At 35.8% G+C, this 24,979-nt stretch overlaps 1 protein-coding gene across 2 annotated transcripts in view; it reads right to left on the bottom strand.

The window, feature by feature from the left end:
- COL24A1 (collagen type XXIV alpha 1 chain) overlaps positions 1 to 24,979 on the bottom strand; it is a 421,841-nt gene that overhangs the window by 334,421 nt on the left and 62,441 nt on the right. For both annotated transcript variants that reach the window (XM_002810653.5, XM_063718582.1), the window contains 2 exons: positions 22,672 to 22,725; positions 19,577 to 19,630 (listed from right to left, as the gene is read on the bottom strand). In XM_002810653.5, the coding sequence (XP_002810699.3) occupies positions 19,577 to 19,630; positions 22,672 to 22,725 (108 nt within the window). The remainder of the gene's footprint in view (positions 1 to 19,576; positions 19,631 to 22,671; positions 22,726 to 24,979) is intronic.

Here is a 24,979-nt window from a genome sequence, read left to right as displayed (position 1 = left end):
AAGTCCCTTCAAACACTTGGAAAGCCTTCCCAAGAAGGACAGGCACAAACAAGCCCAGACAGTGAAGACTACAATAAATACCTAACTCTTCAATGCCCAAAAACCAATGAACATCTACAAGTAACAACACCACCACGAAAACATGATCTCACCACGCGAACTAAATAAGGCACAGGGCCAATTCTTGAGAAACAGAGAAATATGACCTTTCAAACAGAGAATTCAAAATAGCTGTTTTGAGGAAACCCAAGGCAATTCAAGATAACACAAAGAAGGAATTCAGAATGCTTTCAGAAAAATTTAACAAAGAGAAATAATTAAAAAGACTGAAGCAAAAATTCTACAGCTGAAAAATACAACTGATATGCTGAAGAATGTATCAGAGCCCTTTAATAGCACAATTGATCAAGCAGATGAAAGAATTAGTGAGCTAGAAGACAGGCTGTTTGACAAAACACAGTCAGAGGAGACAAAAGAAAAAAGAATAAAAAGCAATGAAGCACACCTACAAGATGGAAAACAGCCTCAAAAGGGAAAATCTGAGAGTTATTGGCCTTAAAGAGGACGTAGAGAAAGAGATAGGGGTAGAAAGTTTATTGAAGGGGATAATATCAGAGAACTCCCCAAACCTAGAGAAAGATATCAAGATTCAAGTACAAGAAGGTTATAGATCACCAAGCAGATTTAACCTAAAAAGACTACCTCAAGGTATTTAATAATCAAACTCTCAAATGTCAAAGATTAAAAAATGATCCTAAAAGCAGTGAAAGAAAAGAAACAAATAACATACCACGGAGCAGGAATACCTCTGGCAGAAGACTTCTCAGTGGAAACCATACAGGCCAGGAGAGAGTGGCATGACATATTTAAAGTGCTGAAGGAAAAAAACTTTTACCCTAGAATGGTATATACAGCACAAATAGGCTTTAAGCATGAAGGAGAAATAGACTTTCCTAGACAAACAAAAGCTAATGGATTCCATCAACACCAGACCTGTCCTACAAGAAATGCTAAAGGGAGTCATTCAATCAGAAAAAAAAGAATGTTACTGAGCAAGAAGAAACCATCTGAAGGTACAAAACTCACTGGAAATAGTATGTACACAGAAAAACACAGGCTAATATAGCACTGTAATGGTGGTGTGTAAACTTCTCTTGAATTAAGTGGAAAGATTAAATGAAAAACCAATCAAAAATAATAACTACAACTTTACAAGACATCGACAGTATAAAAAGACAAAGAAAAACAACAAAAAGTTTAAAAATGGGGAGATGAAGTTAAGGCATAGAGTTTTTATCAGTTTTCTTTTTACATGTTTCTTGGTTTATGCAATCAGTGTTAAGCTGTCATCAGTCTAAAATAATGGGATATAAGATAGTATTTGCAAGCCTCATGGTAACCTCAAACCAAAAAAACATACAACAGATACCTAATAAATAAAAAGCAAGAAATCAAAGCATACTACTAGATAAAAATCACCTTCACTAAATGAAAAACTAGAATGGAGGAAAGAAGGAAGAGAAGACCACAAAACAACCAGAAAACAAATAACAAAATGGCAGGAATAAGTCTCTATTTATCAATAATAACATTGAATGTAAATGGACTAATCTCTTCAATCAAAAGACATAGAGTGGCTGAATAAATGAAAAAACAAGTCCCAATGATCTTTGCCTGTAAGAAACACACTTCAACTATATATACATAGACTGAAAATAAAGGGATAAAAAAAGATATTCCATGCCAATGGAAACCAAAAAAGAGCAAGAATAGCTATACTTGTATCAGACAAAACAGATTTCCAAACAAAAACTATAAGATGAGACAAAGGTCATTATATTATAACAAAGGGGTCAATTCAGGGAGAGGATACAATGATTGTAAATATATATGCACTAAGGCACCCAGATAAATAAAGAAAACATTACTGGAGCTAAAGAGAGAGATAGAGCCTACTACAATAATTGCTGGAGACTTCAATACCTCCACTTTCAGCAGGACTGGGACTGGTTAGTCAGTGGGTGCAGCACCTGGAGGGCAAGCAGAAGCAGGGTGGGGTGTTGCCTCACCCAGGAAGAGCAAAGGGTCAGGGAACTCCCTCCCCTAGCCAAGGGAAGCCATAAGGGACTATGCCTTGTGGGACAGAGCTATCCAGCCAAGATACTATGCTTTTCCCACGGTCTTTGAAACCTGCAGACCAGGAGATTCCCTCGGATACCTACACCACCAAGGCCCTAGGTTTCAAGCACAAAACTGGGTGGCCATTTGAGGAGACAACGAGCTAGCTGCAGGAATTTCTTTCATGCCCCAGTGGCACCTGGAACACCAGTGAGACAGAACTGTTCACTCCCCTGGAAAGGAGGCTGAAGCCAGGGAGCCAAGTGGTCTAGTTCAGTGGATTCCACCCCCACAGAGCCCATCAAGCTAAAATCCACTGGCCTGAAATTCTTGCTGCCAGCACAGCAGTCTGATATCGACCTGGGATGCTCGAGCTTGGTGGGGAGAGGGGTGTCCACCATCACTGAGGCTTGAGTAGGTGGTTTTCCCCTCACAGTGTAAACAAAGCTGCCAGGAAGTTCAAACTGGGTGAAAGCTGCTATCACCAGACTGCCTCTCTAGATTCCTCCTCTCTGGGCAGGGCATCTCTGAAAGAAAGGCAGCAGCCCCAGTCAGGGGCTTATAGATAAAACTCCCTGGGTCAGAGCAACTGGGGGAAGGGGTGGCTGTGGGTGCAGCTTCAGCAGACTTAAACATTCCTGCCTGCTGGCTCAGAAGAGAGCAACGGATCTCCCAGCACAGCACTTGAGCTCTACTAAGGGACAGACTGTCTCCTCAAGTGGGTCCCTGACCCCCGTGCCTCGTGATTGGGAGACACCTCCCAGCAGGGGTCGACAGACACCTCATACAGGAGAGCTCCAGCTGGCATCTAGTGGGTGCCCCTCTGGGACAAAGCTTCCAGAAGAAGGAGCAGGCAGCAATCTTTGCTGTTCTGCAGCCTTCACTGGTGATACCCAGGCAAACAGGGTCTGGAGTGGACCTCCAGCAAACCTGCAGCAGAGGGACATGACTGTTAGAAGGAAAACTAACAAACAGAAACAAATAGCATCAAAACCAACAAAAAGGATGTCCACACAAAAACTCCATCTGAAGGTCACCAACATCAAAGATCAAAGGTAGATAAATCCATGAAGATGAGGAAAAACCAGCGCAAAAAGGCAGAAAATTCCAAAAACCAGAATGCCTCTTCTCCAAAGGATTACAACTCCCCGCCAGCAAGTGAACAAAACTGAATGGAGAATGAGTTTGACAAATTGACAGAAGTAGGCTTCAGAAGGTGGGTAATAACAAACTCCTCCAAGCTAAAGGAGCATGTTCTAATCTAATGCAAGGAAGCTAAGAACCTTGAAAAAAGGTTAGCGGAATTGCTAACTGGATTACCCAGTTTAGAGAAGAACATAAATGACCTCATGGAGCTGAAAAACACAGCACGAGAACTTGGTGAAGCATACACAGTATCAAGAACCAAACCAATCAAGCAAAAGAGGATATCAGAGATTGAAGATCAGTTTAATGAAATAAAGCATGAAGACAAGATTAGAGAAAAAAGAATGAAAAGCAATGAAGAAAGCCTCCAAGAAATATGGGACTATGTGAAAAGACCAAACCTACATTTGACTGGTATACCTGAAAGTGACAGGGAAGATGCAACCAAGTTGGAAAATACTTTTCAGGACATTATGCAGAACTTCCCAACCTAGCAAGACAGGCCAACATTCAAATTCAGGAAATACAGAGAACACCACAATGATACTCCTTGAGAATAGCAACCCCAAGGCACATAATTGTCAGATTCACCAAGGTTGAAATAAAGGAAAAAATGCTAAGGACAGTCAGAGAGAAAGGTCAGGTTACTCACAAAGGGAACCCCATCAGACTAACAGCAGATCTGTCTGTGGAAACCCTACAAGACAGAAGAGAGTGGGGGCTAATATTCAACATGTTTAAGAAAAGAATTTTCAACCCAGAATTTCATATCCAGTCAAACTAAGCTTCACAAGTGAAGGATAAATGAAATCCTTTATAGACAAGCAAATGGTGAGAGACTTTGTCACCACCAGGCCTGCCTTACAAGGAGGAAGCACTAAATACAGAAAGGAAAAATCAGTACCAGCCACTGCAAAAACATACCAAATTGTAAAGACCATCGACACCATAGAGAAACTGCATCAATTAATGGGCAAAATAACCAGCTAGCATCATAATGACAGGATCAAATTCACACATAACAATATTAACCTTAAATTAAATGGGCTAAATGCCCCAGTTAAAAGACATAGACTAGCAAATTGGATAAAGAGTCAAGACCCATCGGTGTGCTGTATTCAGGAGACAAATCTCACATGCAAAGACACACATAGGCTCAAAATAAAGGGATAGAGGAATATTTACCTAGCAAATGGAAATCAAAAAAAGGAAGGGTTGCAATCCTAGTCTCTGACAAAGCAGACTTTAAATCAACAAAGATCAAAAAAGACAAAGAAAGGCATTGCATAATGGTAAAGGGATCAATGCAAAAAAAGAGCTAACACTTCTAAATATACATGCACCCAATACAGGAGCAACTGGATTCATAAAGCAAGTTCTTAGAGATCTACTAAGAGACTTAGACTCCCACACGATAATAGTGGGAGACTTTAACACCCCACTGTCAATATTAGAGAGATCAATGAGACAGAAAATTAATAAGGATATTCAGGACTTGAACTCAGCTCTGGACCAAGCAGACCTAATAGACATCTACAGAACTCTCCACCCCAAATCAACAGAATCTACATTCTTCTCAGCACCACATCACACTTATTCTAAAATTGACCACATAATTGGAAGTAAAACACTCCTCTGCAAATGCAAAAGAACAGAAATCATAACAAACAGTCTCTCAGACCACCATGAAATCAAATTAAAACTCAGGATTAAGAAACTCACTCAAAACCACACAATTACATGGAAACTGAACAACCTGTTCCTGAATTACTACTGGGTAAATAACAAAATTAAGGCAGAAATAAATAAGTTCTTTGAAACCAATGAGAACAAAGACACAATGTACCAGAATCTGTGGGACACAGCTAAAGCAGTGTTTAGAGGGAAATTTATAGCACTAAATGCTGTAGGGAAAGATCTAAAATCAACACCCTAACCTCACAATTAAAAGAACTAGAGATGCAAGAGCAAACAAATTCAAAAGCTAGCAGAAGACAAGAAATAACTAAGATCAGAGCAGAACTGAAGGAGATAGAGACATGAAAAACCCTTCAAAAAAATCAATGAATCTAGGAGCTGTTTTTTTAAAAAAAAAATCAACAAAATAGACCACTAGCCAGACCAATAAAGAAGAAAAGAGAGAAGAATCAAATAGACACAATAAAAAAATGATAAAGAGGATATCACCACCGATCCCAAGGAAATACAAACTACCATCAGAGAATACTATAAACACCTCTGTGCAAATAAACTAGAAAATCTAGAAGAAATTGATAAATTCCTGGACACATACACCCTCCCAAGACTAAACCAGGAAGCAGTCAAATCCCTGAATAGATCAATAACGAGTTCTTAAATTGAGGCAGTTATTAATAGACTACCAACTAAAAAAAAGCCAAGGACCAGATGGATTCACAGCCGAATCGTAACAGAGGTGCAAAGAGGAGCTGGTACCATTCCTTCTGAAACTATTCCAAACAATAGAAAAAGAGGGACTCCTCCTTAACTCATTTTATGAGGCCAGCATCATCCTGATACCAAAACCTGGCAGAGACACATGAATAAAAGAAAATTTCGGGCCAATATCCCTGATGAATATCGATGCAAAAATACTCAATAAAATACTTGCAAACCAAATCCAGCAGCACATCAAAAAGGTTATCCACCATGATCAAGTCAGCTTCATCCCTAGGATGCAAGACTGGTTCAACATACACAAATCAATCAACATAATCCATCACATAAACAGAACCAATGACAAAAACCACATGATTATCTCAATAGATGCAGAAAAGGCCTTCAATAAAATTCAACAGCCTTTCATGCTAAAAACTCTCAGTAAACTAGATATTGATGGAACATATCTCAAAATAACAACAGCTGTTCATGACAAACCCACAGCCAATATCATACTGAATGGGTAAAAGCTGAAAGCATTCCCTTTGAAAACTGGCAGAAAACAAGGATGCCCTCTCTCACCACTTCTATTCAACATAGTATTAGAAGTTCTGACCAGGGAAATCAGGCAAGAGAAAGAAATAAAGCATAACCAAATAGGAAGAGAGGAAGTCAAATTGTCTCTGTTTGCAGATGTCATGATCGTATATTTAGAAAACCCCATCATCTCAGCCCCAAATCTCCTTAAGCTCATAAGCTGCTTCAGCAAAGTCTCAGGATACAAAATCAATGTGCAAAAATCACAAGCATTCTTATACACCAATAACAGACAAACAGAGAGCCAAATCATGAGTGAACTCCCATTCATAACTGCTACAAAGAGAATAAAATACGTAGGAATACAACTTACAAGGGATGTGAAGGATCTCTTCAAGGAGAACTACAAACCACTGCTCAAGGAAATAAGAGATGACACAAACAAATGGAAAGACATTCCATGCTCATGGATAGGAAGAATCAATATCATGAAAATGGCCATACTGCCCAAAGTAATTTACAGATTCAGTGCTATCCCCATCAAGCTATCATTGATTTTCTTCACAGAATTAGAAAAAACTACTTTAAATTTCATATGTAACCAAAAAAGAGCCCTATGGCCTAGACAATCCTAAGCAAAAAGAACAAAGCTCAAGGCATCACGCTACCTGACTTCAAACTATACTACAAGGCTACAGTAACCAAAACAGCATGGTACTGGTACCAAACAGATATATATATATATATATATATACCAATGGAACAGAACAGAGGCCTCAGAAATAACACCATACATCTACAACCAGCTGATCTTTGACAAACCTGACAAAAACAAGCAATGGGGAAAGGATTCCCTATTTAATAAATGGTGTTGGGAAAACTGGCTAGCAACATGCAGAAATCTGAAACTAGACCCCTTCCTTACACCTTATACAAAAATTAACTCAAGATGGATTACAGACTTAAATGTTAGACCTAAAACCATAAAAGTCCTAGAAGAAAACCTAGGCAATACCATTCAGGACATAGGCATGGGCAAAGACTTCATGACTAAAACACCAAAAGCAATACCAACAAAAGCCAAAATTGACAAATGGGATCTAATTAAACTAAAGAGCTCTGCACAGCAAAAGAAACTATCATCAGAGTGAACAGGCAACCTACAAGACAGGAGAAAATTTTTGCAATCTATCCATCTGACAAAGGGCTAATATCCAGAATCTACAAGAAACTTAAACAAATTCACAAGAAAAAAACAGACAACCCCATCAAAATGTGGGCAAAGGCTATGAACAGAGACTTCTCAAAAGAAGACATTTATGCAGCCAACACACATATGAAAAAAAGCTCATATGGTCATTAGAGAAATGCAAATCAAAACCACAATGAGATACCATCCCATGCCAGTTAGAATGGTGATCATTAAAAAGCCAGGAAACAACAGATGCTGGAGAGGATGTGGAGAAACAGGAAAGCTTTTACACTGTTGGTTGGAGTGTAAATTAGTTCAACCATTGTGAAAGATAGTGTGGCAATTCCTCAAGGATCTAGAACCAGAAATACCATTTGACCCAGCAATCTCATTACTGGGTATATATCCAAAAGATTATAAATCATTCTACTAAAAAGACACATGCATGCATATATTTATTGCAGCAGTATTCACAATAGCAAAGACTTGGAACTAACCCAAATGCCCATCAATGATAGAATGGATAAAGAAAATGTGGCACATATACACCATGGAATACTATGCAGCCATAAAAAAAGATGAGTCCATGTTCTTTGCAGGGACATGGATGAAGGTGGAAACCATCATTCTTCGTAAACTAACACAGGAACAGAAAACAAAACACTGCATGTTCTCACTCATAAGTGGGAGCTGAACAATGAGAACATATGGACACAGGGAGGGGAACATCACACACCAGGGCCTGTGGGGGTTGGGGGGCTAGGGGAGGGCTAGCATTAGGAGAAATACCTAATGCAGATGACAGGTTGATGGGTGCAAACCACTATGGCACATGTATACCTATGTAACAAACCTGCACATTCTGCACATGTATCCCAGAACTTAAAGTATAATTTTAAAAAAAATTTAAAAAAGAAAACTGCAGGCCAATATCTCTGATAAATATTGATACAAAAATCCTCAACAAAATACTCATAAACAGAATTCAACAATACATTAAAAAGATGATTCATTATGACCAAGTGGGATTTATCTCAGGGATGCAAGGATGATTCAACACACACAAATCAATCACTGTGATATATCATATCAACAGAATGAAGGTCAAAAACCATATTATCATTTCAATTAATGCTGAAAAGGCATTTGATAAAGTTCAACACCCCTTATTGATAAAAAAAATACCCTCAAAAACTGGATATAAAAGGAATATACCTTTTCATAATAAAAGCCATATATGATAGACCCATAGCTAGCATCATTCTGAACGGGGAAATACTGAAAGCTTTTCCTATTAGATCTGGAACACGACAAGGATGCCCACTTTCTCCACTGTTATTCAGCATAGTTCTGAAAATCTTAACTAGAGCAATCAGACAACAGAAAATAAATAAAGGGCATCCAAATTGGAAAGGAAGAAGCTAAATTATCCTTGTTTGCAGATAACATGAAGTTATAGCTGGTAAAACCTAAAGATTCCACCGAAAAAACAAAACTTATTAGAACTGGTAAACAAATTCAGTTAAGTTGTAGTATACAAAATCAACATACAAAAATCAGTAGCATTTCAATATGCCAACAATGAACAATTGGAAAAAGAAATTTAAAAAGCAATCCCATTTACAACAGCCACACATAAAATAACTAGGAATTAACCAAATAAGTAAAAGATCTCTATAATAAAAACTATAAAACACTGATGAAAGAAATTGAAGAGGACTCCAAAAAATGGAAAGATATTCCATGTTCATGAATTGGAAGAATCAATATTTTTAATATGTCCATACAGCCCAAAGTAATCTACAGATTCAATACAATCTGTATCAAAATACCAGTAATATTCTTCACAGAAATAGAAAAAAGCATTCCTAAAATTTATGTGGAACCACAAAAGACCCAGAATAGCCAAAGCTATCCTGAGCAAACAGAACAAAACTGGAGGAATCACGTTACCTGATTTCAAATTATACTGCAGAGCTACAGTAACCAAAACAGCATGGTACCAGCATAAAAACAGACACACAGACAAAAGTAACAGAATAGAGAACCCAGAAATAAATCCACACACCTACAGTGAACTCATTTTCGACAAAGTTGCCAAGAACAGACACTGAGGAAAAGACACTCTTCAATAAATGGTGCTGGGGAAACTGGATATCCATATGTAGAATAATGAAACTTGATCCCTATCTCTTGCCTTGTACAAAAATCAATTCAAAATAGATTAAAGACTTAAATCTAAAACCTCAAACTATGAAACTACTACAAGAAAATATTGGGGAACCTCTCCAGGACATTGGTCTGGGCAAAGATTTCTTCAGTAATACCCCACAAGCACAGCCAGCCAAAGCAAAAATGAACAAACGGGATTGCATCAAGTTAAAAAGTTTCTACACAGCAAAGGAAACAATCAACAAAGTGAAGAAATAACCCAGAAAATAGGAGAAAATATTTGCAAACTACCTATCTCAAGAGAGACGAATAACTAGAACGTACAAGGTGCTCAAACAACTCTATAGGAAAAAAAAATCAAGTAATCCAATTAAAAATGGGCAAAAGATTTGAACAGATATTTTTCAAAACGAGACAAGGAAATGGTAAACAGGCATATAAAAAAGTGCTCAACATTATTGATCATCAAAGAAATGCAAATCCAAACTACAATCTTACCCCAGTTAAAATGGCTTATATCCAAAAGAATGCTGGCGAGGATGTGGAAAAAGGAGAACCCTCATACACTATTCATGGGAAGGTAAATTAGTACAACCATTATGGAAAACAGTTTGGAGGTTCCTCAAAAAAGTAAAAATAAAACTACCCCTGGATTTAGCAATCCCACTACTGGGTATATATCCAGAAGAAAATAAACCAGTGTATCGAAGAGATATCTGCACTCCCATGTTTGTTGCAGCACTGTTCACAATAGCCAAGATTTGGAAGTGACCTAAGTGTCCATCAACAGATGAATGGATAAAGAAAATGTGGTACATATACACAATGGAGTACTATTCAGCCATACAAAAAAGAATGAGATTCTGTCATTTGCAACAGCATGGATGGAACTGGAGGCCATTAGGTTAAGTGAAATAAGCCAGGCACAGAAAGACAAACATCACATGTTCTCACTTATCTGTGGGATCTAAATATCACAAAATTGAATTCGTGGAGACAGGCAATGGAAGGATGGTTATTTGAAGCTGGGAGGGGAATAGGAGATCAGGCGGAGGTAGGGAAGAGAGCATAGTTAATGAGTACAAAAGAATAGTTACAAAGAATGAATAAGACCTAGTATTTGTTAGCACAACAGGGAAACTATAGTAAATAATAATTTAATTGTACAATTTAAAATAAATAAAGAGTATCATTGGATTGTTTGTAACACACAGGATAAATGTTTGCGAGGATGGATGTCCAATTTTCCATGATGTGATTATTATGCTTTGCAGCCTGTACCAAAATATGTCACACACTCCATGAATATATACACTTACTATGTACCTACAAAATTAAAATAATAAATAAATAAATTGCCTCAGCAAGAATTCCAATAATAAATGAAGCTTATAATCTAATTTTATATAGACTTCAATTTTAATAAATATGTTAACAAAAATTTGAGCCCTAAAAATATCCTATCAATAGGTGACCACACAGGACAAATAAAAAGACACAACTGAATCAAAATCAGAAATATTAGTAGTTACAAAAGAAATCAGTTTCAAACTACTCCCAGTAATTAAGATTTGAATATATAAATAAAATGTTTAATCATAAGGAAAACAGTAGTATCATTTATACACAGATCCTCCTCACTTTGCACTATAGTATAGGACCATAAAAATAACTGTGCAAGCTGAAATTGTACAAAGCAATCTTAATAACCAATGGGAAAATTTACAATTGTTCCATGACCTTTAAATATTTTTGTTAAAATGTTAAAAACTCTCTTACTGTTGGTTATAGTTGCACGGGGAAATAAAAAAAATTATACAAGTATTAATTTAGCACAGTATAATTGAAAACATTAGAAATTAAAGCATCATTTATTTGAAAAAAATTATCAAAATTAGTTTGAAAGTGTTTGCCTCCTTGTTGTTGTCTAAATGATCATATTAAGCAAGCATATTTCCTATGCCTTGGCAAATTGTCATACTCACTTCTAAGTATGGATCAATTCCCAACAGTTTATCCTTTGCACTTTCAATGTCATGAAATATTTCCAAGAGCTCTTCTAATGTGAATTTTTTTTTTTTTGAAAGTGTCACTTCCTCTGGAACATCCTTGTCCTATTCATCACAACTACTTTACTCATTTATGTCTAAAAGTTCACCTGCAATAAATTTCCCTGGCTGCATATGTAGAATCTTAAATGTCAGCAGTGTCTCATGTCCAGCTATTTCTTTTAAAATTCCTATGTTATCACTACTCCTTTATTTGCTGTTCTTTCATCTTTGTTAGCTAATACTTCTTTTGATTATTCATCTGTGTAAAATATCACATAGTTTTATCACTGCAAAACAAGGAAGCAACACAACTTTACTGTCTGTCCATGATTGAGGAATCACCAACAGACTGAATGAAATGACTTGTTCGGTAATTGGTCATGATGCACTCCATTACTTATGTAGTGGTTTGTGGACTAAAGGGCCAGTAGCAAAGTCTGTACTTTATGTAGTTAATCATACTTAATATATTGTGGCAAATGAAATATGAATTGTGTTGTTCGGGAACTGATGCTATGTAATTAAATTGTGGTAACCAAAATATATGTATATTGGAACCACACAAAATAAGGACTGCCTGCATATTTATATAATATTGAGAATTATTCTCAATGCCCTTACGTTATTAACTTTATATATCAACGGTTTGCTCCTTTTAACAGTTTCCTCTTCCCCCATTAAATGGGAAGAACTTATATTCATGGAGATAAAGACTTTTCCAACATATGAGAAACTATTCTACACAGCACAAGGCAGCTTCTGTATAATCACCCCCACTCTCTATCATAAGCCTCCTTTCACAAACTTTTAGGTTTCAGAAAGGTAGAAGCATATCTCTCTCGAACTCACAAAAATGCTAAAGAAATTCTGGAGACTAAAGGATTTGCCTCTGGCACTCCCCTTCTTACAATCCTGTAGTACCTCTCTACTACATAATAATGTACTCTACATGCTTTAACATGGCCTATAAATCCCTTTATAATTTAGTCCTTCAATACTCCTCAAGCTTTATCTCTTGACACCTCCTCCCTCACACTTCATGATTCATGAACAAAGAAGTGCTTCTTAACTCTCAGCCTTTGCTTATGCATTATCTATGTGTAGATAGCATACTTGTCCACTAGGTGCAGTATTATTAGGATAACTTCGGCTCATCCTCAAGAATCATCTTAGATGTCACCTCTTTCCCTAATTCCTGTATCCATCCACCCCTCACCTCCAGGAAGTTTATGTGAACCTCCACTATGTACTATAATAATCCTTTCATATCTTCATAATCACACTTGCCATAGCATAATTTATTTATGTAATATATAAATATAATAATTTGTATATATTTATATAAATATAATATATGATATAAACATATAACTTGTATATTTATATATAAACATATAACTTGTATATTTATATATAAACATATAAGTTATATGTTTATATATAATATATGTTTATATATAAATATACTGTAATAATTTATATATTTACATAATAAATATAATTTACATATTTATATAATATATAATAATTAATTTATTATAATACTTTAATGATTTACTTTTGTATAGGTTACATATCCCTTGCCTGAAATGCTACAGACCAGAGTGTTTTGGATTTTGAAATTTTTCAGATTTTGGAACATTGGCATTATACCGCTTGAGCCTCCCAAATCTGAAAATCTGAAATCTTAAATGCTCCCAATGAGCCTTTCCTTTGAGCATCATGTGGACGCTCAAAATAATTCGGATTTTGGAGCACTTCGGATGTCAAATTTTTAGATTTAGGATGCTCAGTCTGAAACTGTTTTCTTTTAAAGACAGTAAGCTGGCCGGGCACGGTGGCTCACGCCTGTAATCCCAGCACTTTGGGAGGCCAAGGCGGGCGAATCACGAGGTCAGGAAATCGAGACCATCCTGGCTAACACGGTGAAACCCCGTCTCTATTAAAAATACAAAAAAAATTAGCCAGGGGTGGTGGTGTACACCTGTAGTCCCAGCTACTTGGGAGGCTGAGGCAGGAGAATGGCGTGAACTCGGGAGGCGGAGCGTGCAGTGAGCCGAGATTGCACCACTGCACTCCAGCCTGAGCGACAGAGCAAGACCCCATCTCAAAAAAAAAAAATAAATAAATAAGCTACTTGAAGGCAGGAACTATATACATCATATATATAGTTGATATATATATCAACTCTATATCATATATGTATATCATTTACATAATAGTGGTTTGCTGAACAAATTTCAGGACAAAAAGATATGACTAAAACAACTGCAGAATTTTAGAGTTAGTTACAGAATTTATCTGAGGAAGAAAACTGCTCTTTTGTTTGAGGCAACTTTCCTGGATTTTTGCCTCTGTCTCGTCTCGGGAAGCTGAGGCAAAGGTGGACTAACAATCGCGCATAATCTTTTAAAAGGCAACATCACTGAGTGATGAGTAACAGGTTAACTAGTTCTACTTAGCTAACCTGAAATAAAATGATGGGTGGTTGCAGCCAGAGGATCAGTGAAAACAAGACAGCAGAGAGGAGGTGGTGCTTTGAGAAGCAAGCAAGGTGAAGGGGCATAGTCAACTGAATTTAAGAGCAGCGTTATCATTCATTCACTCATAATATGTGCTTGTTACATGCTAGACACTGAACTGCAATACCACAGTGAATGAAATGTAGTCCTTACATTACACTTAAGCAACTTACATATTTCCTAAATCCATATATTTTCCCTTAGCCACTGTTACTGCATTGTTGTCTAAAAGCCAACATTAAATTTTCTTTCTCTGCAATGTAATATCCTTCTTCTACAAATTAGGTAATTACAACTCTCTAGTAAAGTTTGTCAGATATTACAGGACTCATGTCAGCAATGCATTGAGGAATACAGCAAAGGCCTATAACCATGGTTTGACCAAAATAACCAGAGAAAACTATGGCAAAATTGAGAAATAGTGATAAAATAGGATGGTATAGTTATCAAAAAAAGAATCCCTAAGCAAGAATTCAGAACAAGATGAAAATCAACAACCAAAATAATGTAAGCACTTCTTGGGGTAAGGTCATAAACTCCCTAATGTTCTAAGAATAGAGATTTTAATTATTTTTTTTAAAAAACATTAAATAAAAGAATAATCTCAGATAGCTGGAGAACTTTGGGAGACTTAAATTATAGGATGAATACAACACAAACCTCTCTATTCTGCCCACCTTCTCACTTAGAACATACTTCCCTCAGGCATACAACAGACTCATGCCAATGTTAGTCCCAAATTTCTCACAATATTGACTTGCTAATCTCTTTTAAGTAGTACTTGGCTTTTTCTTTGGTCCCATCGATCCCTGGTACCTCTCAACTAGCTCTCACATAGAAAAACAGTATGATAGATGAATTCTTGAAATGATGCTAAATCACAGATAACAGCTTATTCTGAGGACACAGAAATATTTTAAAAGACTTCCGGAAACTGAAATACTTTTAGCCAAATGAATTTGTCATTAATGTTGGAATTTCAATCATATGAGCCAGACTGAGGGAAATATCTTTGGACACAGGGAAGTTTTCAAAGTCCCCAAAACTACGCCACTTTGGCAACCACTGGCTTGCCTGTTGGGGAGTTCAGTACTGTGATACCCTGTTCTCTCAGCTTCCCCTACCATTAGTGGGAATGGCAGATTGCAGAGATGGTAACAGTGGTGGCAGCACAACCCCCAAGCAGCGGCATTTGTATTAGACTCAGTACTGCACTTGAATTGGGAAGCAACTCAAAGTAAAACACAGCTCTGCAGATTTTTATAGGAATAATAAGCCAGTGAGAGATGATCTATAGAGCTGGCTATAGAACAGTAGAATTCTCCATTATCTTTCTTCAGGCACTGATTTTTATGCCAACTCTGATTTTTTTGTCATTGTGCCTATCTATATTCAGTATTAATATAGCTCCTTAGTACTATCCTTACTTTAAAAAGGTTATGAAGAGCTGCATACTTTGGGGTGACTGATAAGTCACAGTGCATTCCACTTGATGCTTTTGGTTCTTTATTCCTGTCCAACTTTATACAGATATTTACTGTGTACCTCCTATGCAATGAAAAGATTCTTTTAAAAAGTAATTGAACAAATTCTGTCAAAATAAAATAAAAATTCACACTGATTTATAATTATCACTAAACTGAGAGGATTTTTCAATATTCAGGAAAATATTGTCATACATTATTTATAAAAATTTGTTTTAAAATGTGTGCACCATATTTCACAACTGCTCTGAGTTGTGGTAAGAGGTGCTTAACTACTTCAATGTGGCTTATCTTCTTGAACTTAGAAAAACTGTTTCAATTGGATTGCTAATATTCTTATAATTATAAATAAAAGGCTTCCCATTCTAATATAGCAACTGATTGGCTATATCAAAAAAATTTAAAAATCCATCTTGATTCCAAATGCAGAATTAGGACTCTTGTCTTCCATTCAACCAAGCATGCACTCTGGATCAAACTTACCTGTTTTTTGGCAAAAATTCAGACACTCAGTAAGAAGTAAAAATATACTTCAGTTCCTAGTAAAATAAGAGTTACATGAAGGTGGCTTAGTTAAGGCAATATAACCAGTCAATCTAGGGAAAATATATTGCTTGTTAAAAATGTTAATACTGGTTTCAAAAAATGGGAATGGATGGATAAAAGGGGAAAAAGAAAGAAGCAAACCAAAAAATCTATTAAAGACTGAAGAGAATACTGCCGCTAATTTGCTTGCCTTCTCTATCTCAATTTCACTTTCAGTTTTCAAGACTTTTTTTTTTACATTAATCTTCTCTTTATTTACCTCAACAGCTTTTATGAGTTGTTAGTGTATTTCACATAACTTTCTTGCAGACATTTTAGCTTTAACGATTACTTGAGTTGGTTTATATTAGAAAAATTTTAATATTTACAGGTACTTTCCAGAGAAAAAGAAAAATGAAGTCACTGTTATCTGTCATCCAAAACTATATTTGTTCCCTTGGCTTTCATGAAAACCAGTATTTTACTTCCTCTTGCAACATGCTAGAGGTACACAGATGTACTTAAATACCACTGTCTAACAAATATCGAATTAACATGCTTCTGGCCAGAGTAACAGACCCATAGCCCCAAACCCAGCTGCAAGTTGGCTGACCGGTATGTGCATGCACATGCCCCTGACCTGAGAAACAGCGTGGCAGGCCCACCCCTGACAAAGCCTCATCACCACCACCAGAAACTCTCTCAGCCTAGGCTACTGAGACATTCTAAATGTCACCAGCATGGATTACAACTGAAGAAACTACATGGAGACTACATTACTGTGTTCACCTAGAACCAAAGCCAATATATCCCACCAAAACAACACCCCAAGACTTATTCATATGAATAAGTCTTTCCCTAGGAAACCTACTCCACAAAATTAGAAGAGGTAATTTTTCCACCAGATGTGTAGAAATCATTGTAGGAACACATCAAACGTGAAAAAGCAAGGAAACATCAAACCTCCAAAGGAACAGAATAATTCTCCAGTAACAGGCATCAATCATAAGGAAATATTGTATATTCATATTAAAGTAAGACATACCATAAGGAGTATGATACAAACTTGTCCCAAGCCTGCGAGGTGGAGAATTAGTTTAGGCTTAAATTGAGCCATTATATCCTTTTCCTAGTTATACTTGTTTTTCAAAAATCTGTATATAGTTTCCATTAATAGAGACACTCTGAAAAGGGGGAAAATATTCCAAGAAATATTACAAAATAATCTCAAATATTTCAACGCTATTCTGAACTACTGTCAAATCACAGTGAACCAGGGATTCTTCCTTTATCAGAAAGTAAGTCACTTTCTAAATACTTTCAACTAAACCTTATCTCAAGAAGATCCAGCAATAGCTCTTAATTGATAATACACCAAGATCCCTGACTTCTATCGGGTCTATTTCTATCAACTAATACTAAAAGCCAGATTGAAAGGTTTTTAAAAAATCTTTTAAGAGAAACAAGAAATCTGTGAAAGATATTCAATTCATGGCCCAGTATATTTAAAATAATGCTGTTATATGACTTTACTAGAAAAAAAGAATTCAAAATAATGTTACATAGACCAAAAAGAATATATTCTTACTATTTTAAAATACTGCTGGGCCATATAACATGTACACAGGTCTCTGAAAGTTAGTAATTCTGCTTTAAACAAGTATAACTTCAAAGTTAAAATGATAATCTGCTCTAATGGTTAAAATCAAAGTATTTTTTGTCTATGAATAATATTTACTCCCAAAGACTGCATGTTATATACTCTTCTATACAAAAACTACTCAACATTTACTTAGTGTGTCCCTTTCTGGAGTGCTAATTGCATGAACCACAGACATCATTTAACTTCAGAAAGTAATGAGTAGTTTATTCTTCTGTCATATACAGTGCCACTGCATAGGATGCAATAACTGTATATTTAATATCAACTAAAGTAATTGAGATCATATCCATATTGTGAGGTCTTCTTTGTTTGATGATATATGTCAGTACAATCTCCTAAGAGATATGAGTAATCAGATGTATACTCAGTAGCATTAAATAAACAGGTTCATGACTGTATATCAAGATCAATTCTGTCAGAAATGATCACTCTGCAGTTTCATGTCTCCTTGGGGGGCAACCAACAATCTCAAGGGAATTACCAGATTCTAACTAAGGTCTAGGATGAAGACTAGTCTGAAGGACATTAAAATAATGGTGTGGTCATTCAAGATTAAATACTCTCATGAGTACTTTTTCATTATTTTACAATTCAGCCCTATAGCAGGGGTTATGAAGAAAAGCAAAAGAGGCCAGGATTATTTCCAAAACCAGATAAATAGCTGATGGTTTACATTTATTAAGGGCTGACAATTTATGTGACACGGTGTTGCAAGGATTATCTCATTCTGTCTTCCCCCAAACTCCCTATGAAGTGGATAGTATTATTTTCACAATTTACAAATGAGGTAACCGAAGCTTAGAAGTTAAGCAACCTGCCCAAAGTTGATGGAACCTACAAAATGGCAGTTGGGGTTTGAACGAAGCAACCAGGGCCTGAATACCACTTGCAACCTAAGTCTCCCAATAGGAAAGGAATATGGAACACTAAGACAACAACACAGCTCATTATTATGTGTATTTAGACATCCATATCAAGTCAAATACTGCTCTACAATATTTTGGTGCTCTTAACACCTTAAGAAGAAATTTTTTATTTTCCTCATTCCCTATAGAAAATCAATAACTTAGTGTTTGGGAAAAAGTAAGCTGACCAGATAGAAAAGAAGTTATACTTCTGTTAATCCAGGAAACTACAAGATATATTTTATAAAATAATTATTGCAACTGTGTCAGTACTCCTTTCTACCTCACAAAAAGCTTAGTCATATGAACATGACTACTGTTTTTCACTAGCTATCCCCAATCCTCACTTCACTTCCATCCTACCCTTCAAGCCTCACATCTGTATATACCGCAAGACAGAGATTATTATTTCCCAGTAAAATGAGAACCCCTTAACAAGTCCATATGTATTACCTATAAGCAAGTAAACCTCACTTTGGGCATATAAAAGTCATAAAGTGACCTCAAGGTCTCAGAAGTAGGTTTTAAAACCTAATATAGTTTTAAAAAGGAAAGCTTCAATATTCTATCACTGACTGACTTTCTCTTGCATGTGAATTCTGTGCCCATTATTAATTGAAGGGTCTTCTTTTATTATTCATAAGATTCTGCCTTTTGTGGGCACCACTTTCCAGGATGATGATGGCATCCTAATTTTCTTTTGCTGAGAAAAGGAATTTTAAAACATTAGTTTTAGGGCCAACTTCAAAGCGAGATCATAGTCGCTGAAGACCTCCAAGATCCATATATCATCCAATTATGTTTCAGAACAAGGATCCCTGAAGAAAAAGACAAAAAAAAAAAAGAAGTAAAATTCCATCTTACCTTATCACCTTGCATACCAGGGGGGCCCATTAATCCAGAAAGGCCTTGATCACCCTATAAACAAAATACAGAAGTTTAATGTCATGAAAGAGAATTGAAAATTAGAATTCTCTTGAAAGTTAAAGCTCCTTTTAATTTTGGACATCAGCTCTTATTACAATCATTTCCAGTCTTCACAATCTTTGAGCCCGTTTCTGAGGCTTCCTGCCCTTCATTATCTCTTCCACGGCTTAATAACCTGACTATATTTTCCCACCTCCATATCCTTGCTCCGTTTTCTCTGATGTTCTTTTCTGTAATAATGCCCTTGCTGTCAAACTTCACCTCAGTCCAAGGTCTACCATGTTTTAAAAATTTAAAGTAGGGATGGGCGCGGTGGCCCACGCCTGTAATCCTAGCACTTTGGGAGACTGAGACAGGTGGATTGCTTGAGGCCAGGAGTTCAAAACCAGCCTGGCCAACATGGTGAAACCCGTCTCTACTAAAAATACAAAAAACTAGCCGGGCATGGTGGTGGGCACCTGTAATTCCAGCTACTCAGGAGGCTGAGGCAGGAGAATCACTTGAACCCGGGAGGCGGAGGTTGCAGTGAGCCAAGATCTCGCCACTGCACTCCAGCCTGGGCAACGAGAGTGAAACTCTGTCTCAGACCAAAAAAAAAAAAAAAAAAAAAAATTGAAAGTAGTTTCCCTAAAAAATCTACAAGTACATTGTGAAACAGCTGTTGAGGTGTCACCCCTACTCCATTTCTGTGAGGACCTGCAGCCTGGTAGGTCTCCTAGAGAGAATCTCACGGGCTGTGGTGGGAACAGCTAGGTTCATGTGACGCACAGGAGGCACTTCCGCTTTCGGAGCTGAGCTGGTGCCTTCCATCCTGCGTGCCAGCTCCACAGAACGTCCCTCACTCCGGAGTAATGAGCGAAAATTGATTGGGAAGTCCATCACGTGCTTGGCTCGAACAGACTAGGCGTTACCGATTAGCGCTACCTTTTTTACATTTATTACTCTGAAAGAAGGAAGATAAAACTGCACGAGGAAAGAGGAGATTAGAGGCTGGTCCTCTTCCATTAGCTTTAGTCATGAAGGAATCATTTAATTTCTCCTCAAATTCCTCCTCTGGAAAATGAGGTTGATAATGATGACGGTGATGATGATGATGTCAATGTCATCTCACCTGTCTTATGGGAAAGGAAAAACTGACACCATTTAAAAACGATCTATGTATGCTCTTTTTAGCCCCCAAAGGGCTTAAAACCTTCTGTATGATCTATTACAGATGTTACTTAGTGGATGTTACATGGTGAAGTACTAAATCCTGCATTTCTTTTTCTCTTTCACCATTGACCATACATTTATTGTTAAAAATGGCTAAATGGTTAAAATAAAATTGTTTGCCAATCCCCTTCTACTTCCACCAAGTTAATGTTTGTATTTTATTTGTATTCAGATTTATGTGGTATAACCAGTTTCCTTTTTCCTCAGTATATTTGAATCCAATTTAACGTAAGTACAATTTCTAAGAGATCATTTTTAAATTTTACCATTTTAGGAATACTTCTATTAATTTTAAAAGTTGGATTTTACTAAAGCTCTATGGCAATATACTATTAAATTTTATATCTTACTATGTTTCTGTTACAGTTTTAACCACAGTTAGTATATAAGTAACTCAAAAAGTAAAAAAAGACTAACATGCTTCCAACTCTGAACTCCCATATTGAATCACCCTATATTTTGCTCAGAGAAGCCACAGGGAAAGATAAAACCAAGCATTTGATATAAATATGAATGTTTAATCTAGGGGTTTTACTTAAAATACTCACTAAAACTGAGTGGGCCTCTAATTTCTAAATTTTAAGTTAAGAAATCAAATATATTATATTTAGACATTTTAAAATATGGCACTTGTGTTTCTCATATTGCAGAATTCTGTCCTTGCAATAATTAAGATAGTAATGAAAATACTATGTTTATAGTAATAATCTATTCCAAGTTATTTAGACTCAGTGAACTCAGTTCCACAACAATAATAAAATTACTAAAATTTTAGATTTAAAAAATGTTGAGTATGTACTCCCAAAATATGTGTAACTATTGTATACCAGTAAAAAATTTAAAAACAAAATAAAATAATTTTTTGAGGATTTACTCTTTCATATAGTATCTGTAGAGTAATCATGTTTTTAAGTTTACAATTGTTTCTGTAAGCCAATGAAAAGATCAGATTTCAAACTTTATGATAGTTTCTGTGAGCCAATAAGATCAGATCGATTTTGTAACCACCAAAATTGTTCAGGGATTTTTAAAGTTTGTGAATGTATACTACATAAACAAACACATCCCATAATTATATTACATTTATAAAGTGCCTATCTAAACAAAACTTCCCAGATGTCCTCCTAAGACTCCATTTGTATTTATCCTCACTAGAAAACAGTATCCTTCTCCCAATAAAGTTTTTGTAGTTATCTTTGCTTTAAAGCTAGTTTTTACTAAAATATGTATATGTTTGTATAGGCAGCATTATGATGAAATGAAAGCATACTGGACGAGAAGTCCACAAATTTGGATATATCATCAACTCTGCCATTTACTGTCCATGTGATAAGTCAGTTAAAATCTATGAATTCTGTTTTCTCAATGGGAAAACAAGATAATGGTGACTGCTTCTCTCACAGAGAGTACCATGGTACTTAAACATCATAAAGTATGTGAAACTATTCTAAAAATATGTAAATTGGCATTACAATTTATATATTATTGTGTGCATATGTATTAACAGCAAAATGTTTGCAGCTAGGACCACATCCTGTTGTAATTTTTACCCCATCCACCCCCTCATTGGTAGATAGTACAGTGGCAGGCCACAGTAGACCTTTAATAAAAGTAATGTTAAGACTTAAATCAATAAGTGAAACTGGTGATAAAATTTACTTAATTCTTCAAATAGTTCTTCCTTCATTAAAATCCAATAATTAATTCCCATGTTTTTTTTCCTGTCTGATACAGTAAAATCTACATTTTAAAATGTTTAAAATTACTTTAAAATGCTTAAAATATATTACCATAATTTGATTTCATCATCAAATAATTACCTTTTCTCCAGGAACAGCTTGACCTGGGGAAAATCCTGGCTCTCCTTTGGGGCCCTAAATAAAATAGTTATAAAACAGTTGGTGAAGCATAAGTTGCATATAATGTGTCATATATCTTCAGGGATTTATTACCAGATGTTATATACATTATATGGTGTTAAATAAAATAATTTTACATTGAGATAGGCATTGGTTATTTCATTTTTAATGTATACTTTTCTTAGCCTTATTTTTAAATGATGAGAAGATTCCTAAAAATTTTCTAGACATAGTTGATTTTTTAATCTAATAAATTTAAAGTTATACTACTATTGAAACATTTTTCTTGAAGGACCTAGGTAAAGATTTATTATTTTTTCCATTTTTGTGACATATTGAGTTGTTATTCCTATTTTGGCATTGAAAGACTATTACTTTAGTAAAAGAAAACTGCTTATAATAATCCTTAAAATTCTAAGATATCATTCCAAGTTTAAATATTTTCCAAAATATTATAATGCACATGTATTACTTTTATTATTATGAAAAATGAACATAAAAAAGATACCTCTAATCCACAAAATTCTTTTTATTGTTATAAAATTATATACGTTTCACAGTGTGGGGATCCTTATCTTTTACATTTCAAGATAAATATGACATTAGGTTTCAGCTAAAGTTTTTGGGTACAATATTAAAATATTTTTATGATGCATAGTAGCAAAGTAACTCTTTTTCAAACTATTTGTCATATCTCAAAATATAGGGGCCACAATTGAGATTCCTTAAAATTCAAATTCTGATTTTATTACCATTCTCAACTAAGAATAAATAATTCTCCTTCCTAGATACTTCTAAATACTATTTTCACTGGGAAATAGTCATGTCTTCTTTACATATTCAGGGATGCCTTTAAATGACACTTAAGCTGACTGATGAAAGATGGAATACCAAAAGAAAAGTCCTGTGTGTCCCCCAGTAAGTATTTTCATTTTACAAATTAGAAATGAACCCTCACTGGCAAAGAGTCCTGTATTCTATAGTCAAAGAAAAATTCTATATGGTGTAAGGAAGGGGGGTCCAGTTTTAATCTTCTGCATATGGCTAGCCTGTTGTCCCAGCACCATTTATTGAATAGGGAATCCTTTCCCCATTGCTCGCTTTTGTCAGGTTTTTCGAAGATCAGATAGTTGTAGGTGTGCAGTCTTATTTCTGTGTTCTCTATTCTATTCCACTGGTCTATGTGTCTGTGGATTAAAGACTTAAATGTAAAACCCAAAGCTATAAAAACCATGGAAGACAAGCTAGGCAATATGATTTAGTACATAGGCATAGGCAAAGATTTCATGATGAAGACACCAAAGGCAATTGCAAAAAAACAAAAATCGACAAATGGGATCTAATTAAACCAAAGAGGTTCTGCACAGAAAAAGAAACTATCAACAGTGTCAACAAACAACCTACAGAACGGGAGAACATTTTTGCAAACTACGCATCCAACAAAGGTCAAATACCCAGCATGTATAGGAACTTAAACAAATTTACAAGAAAAATACAAACAACCCCATTAAAAAGTATGCGAGGGATATGAAAAGAAACTTTTCAAAAGAGGACATACATGCAGCCAACAAGCATATGAAAAAAATCTCAACATTACTGATCATTAGAGAAATGCAATTCAAAACCACAATGAGATACCATCTCACAGTAGACAGAATGGCTATTTTGAAAAAGTCAAAAAATAATAGATGCTGGTGATGTTGCGGAGAAAAAGAAATGCTTATACACTGTTGGTGGGAGTATAAATCAGTTCACCCATTGTGGAAGACAGTGTGGCAATTCCTCAGAGACCTAGAGACAGAAATACCATTCGACTCAGCAATCCCATTACTGGGTATATACCCAAAGGAATAGAAATCATTCTGTTATAAAGACAAATGCATGCATATGTTCATTGCAGCACTATTCACAATAGAAATGACATGAAATCAACCTAAATGCCCATCAATGACAGACTGGATAAAGAAAATGTGGTACTGTATATACACCATGGAATACTATGCAACCATAAAAAAGAATGAGATCATGTCCTTCATAGGGACATGGATGGAGCTAGAAATCATTATCCTTAGCATACCACACAGGAACAGAAAACCAAATACCACATATTCTCATTTATAAGTGAGAGCTAAATGATGAGAACACATGGACACAGAGAGGGGAACAACAGACATAGGGTGGGAGGTGGGAGAGGATCAGGAAAAATAACTAATGGGAACTAGGCTCAATACCTGGGTGATGAAATAATCTGTACAAGAAACCCCTAATG

The sequence above is a fragment of the Pongo abelii genome, chromosome 1 (assembly GCF_028885655.2).
Source record: "Pongo abelii isolate AG06213 chromosome 1, NHGRI_mPonAbe1-v2.0_pri, whole genome shotgun sequence".
Lineage (NCBI taxonomy): Eukaryota > Metazoa > Chordata > Mammalia > Primates > Hominidae > Pongo > Pongo abelii.
Note: the sequence above shows the minus strand (reverse complement) of the source record. Positions and strands in the feature narration are given on the sequence as shown.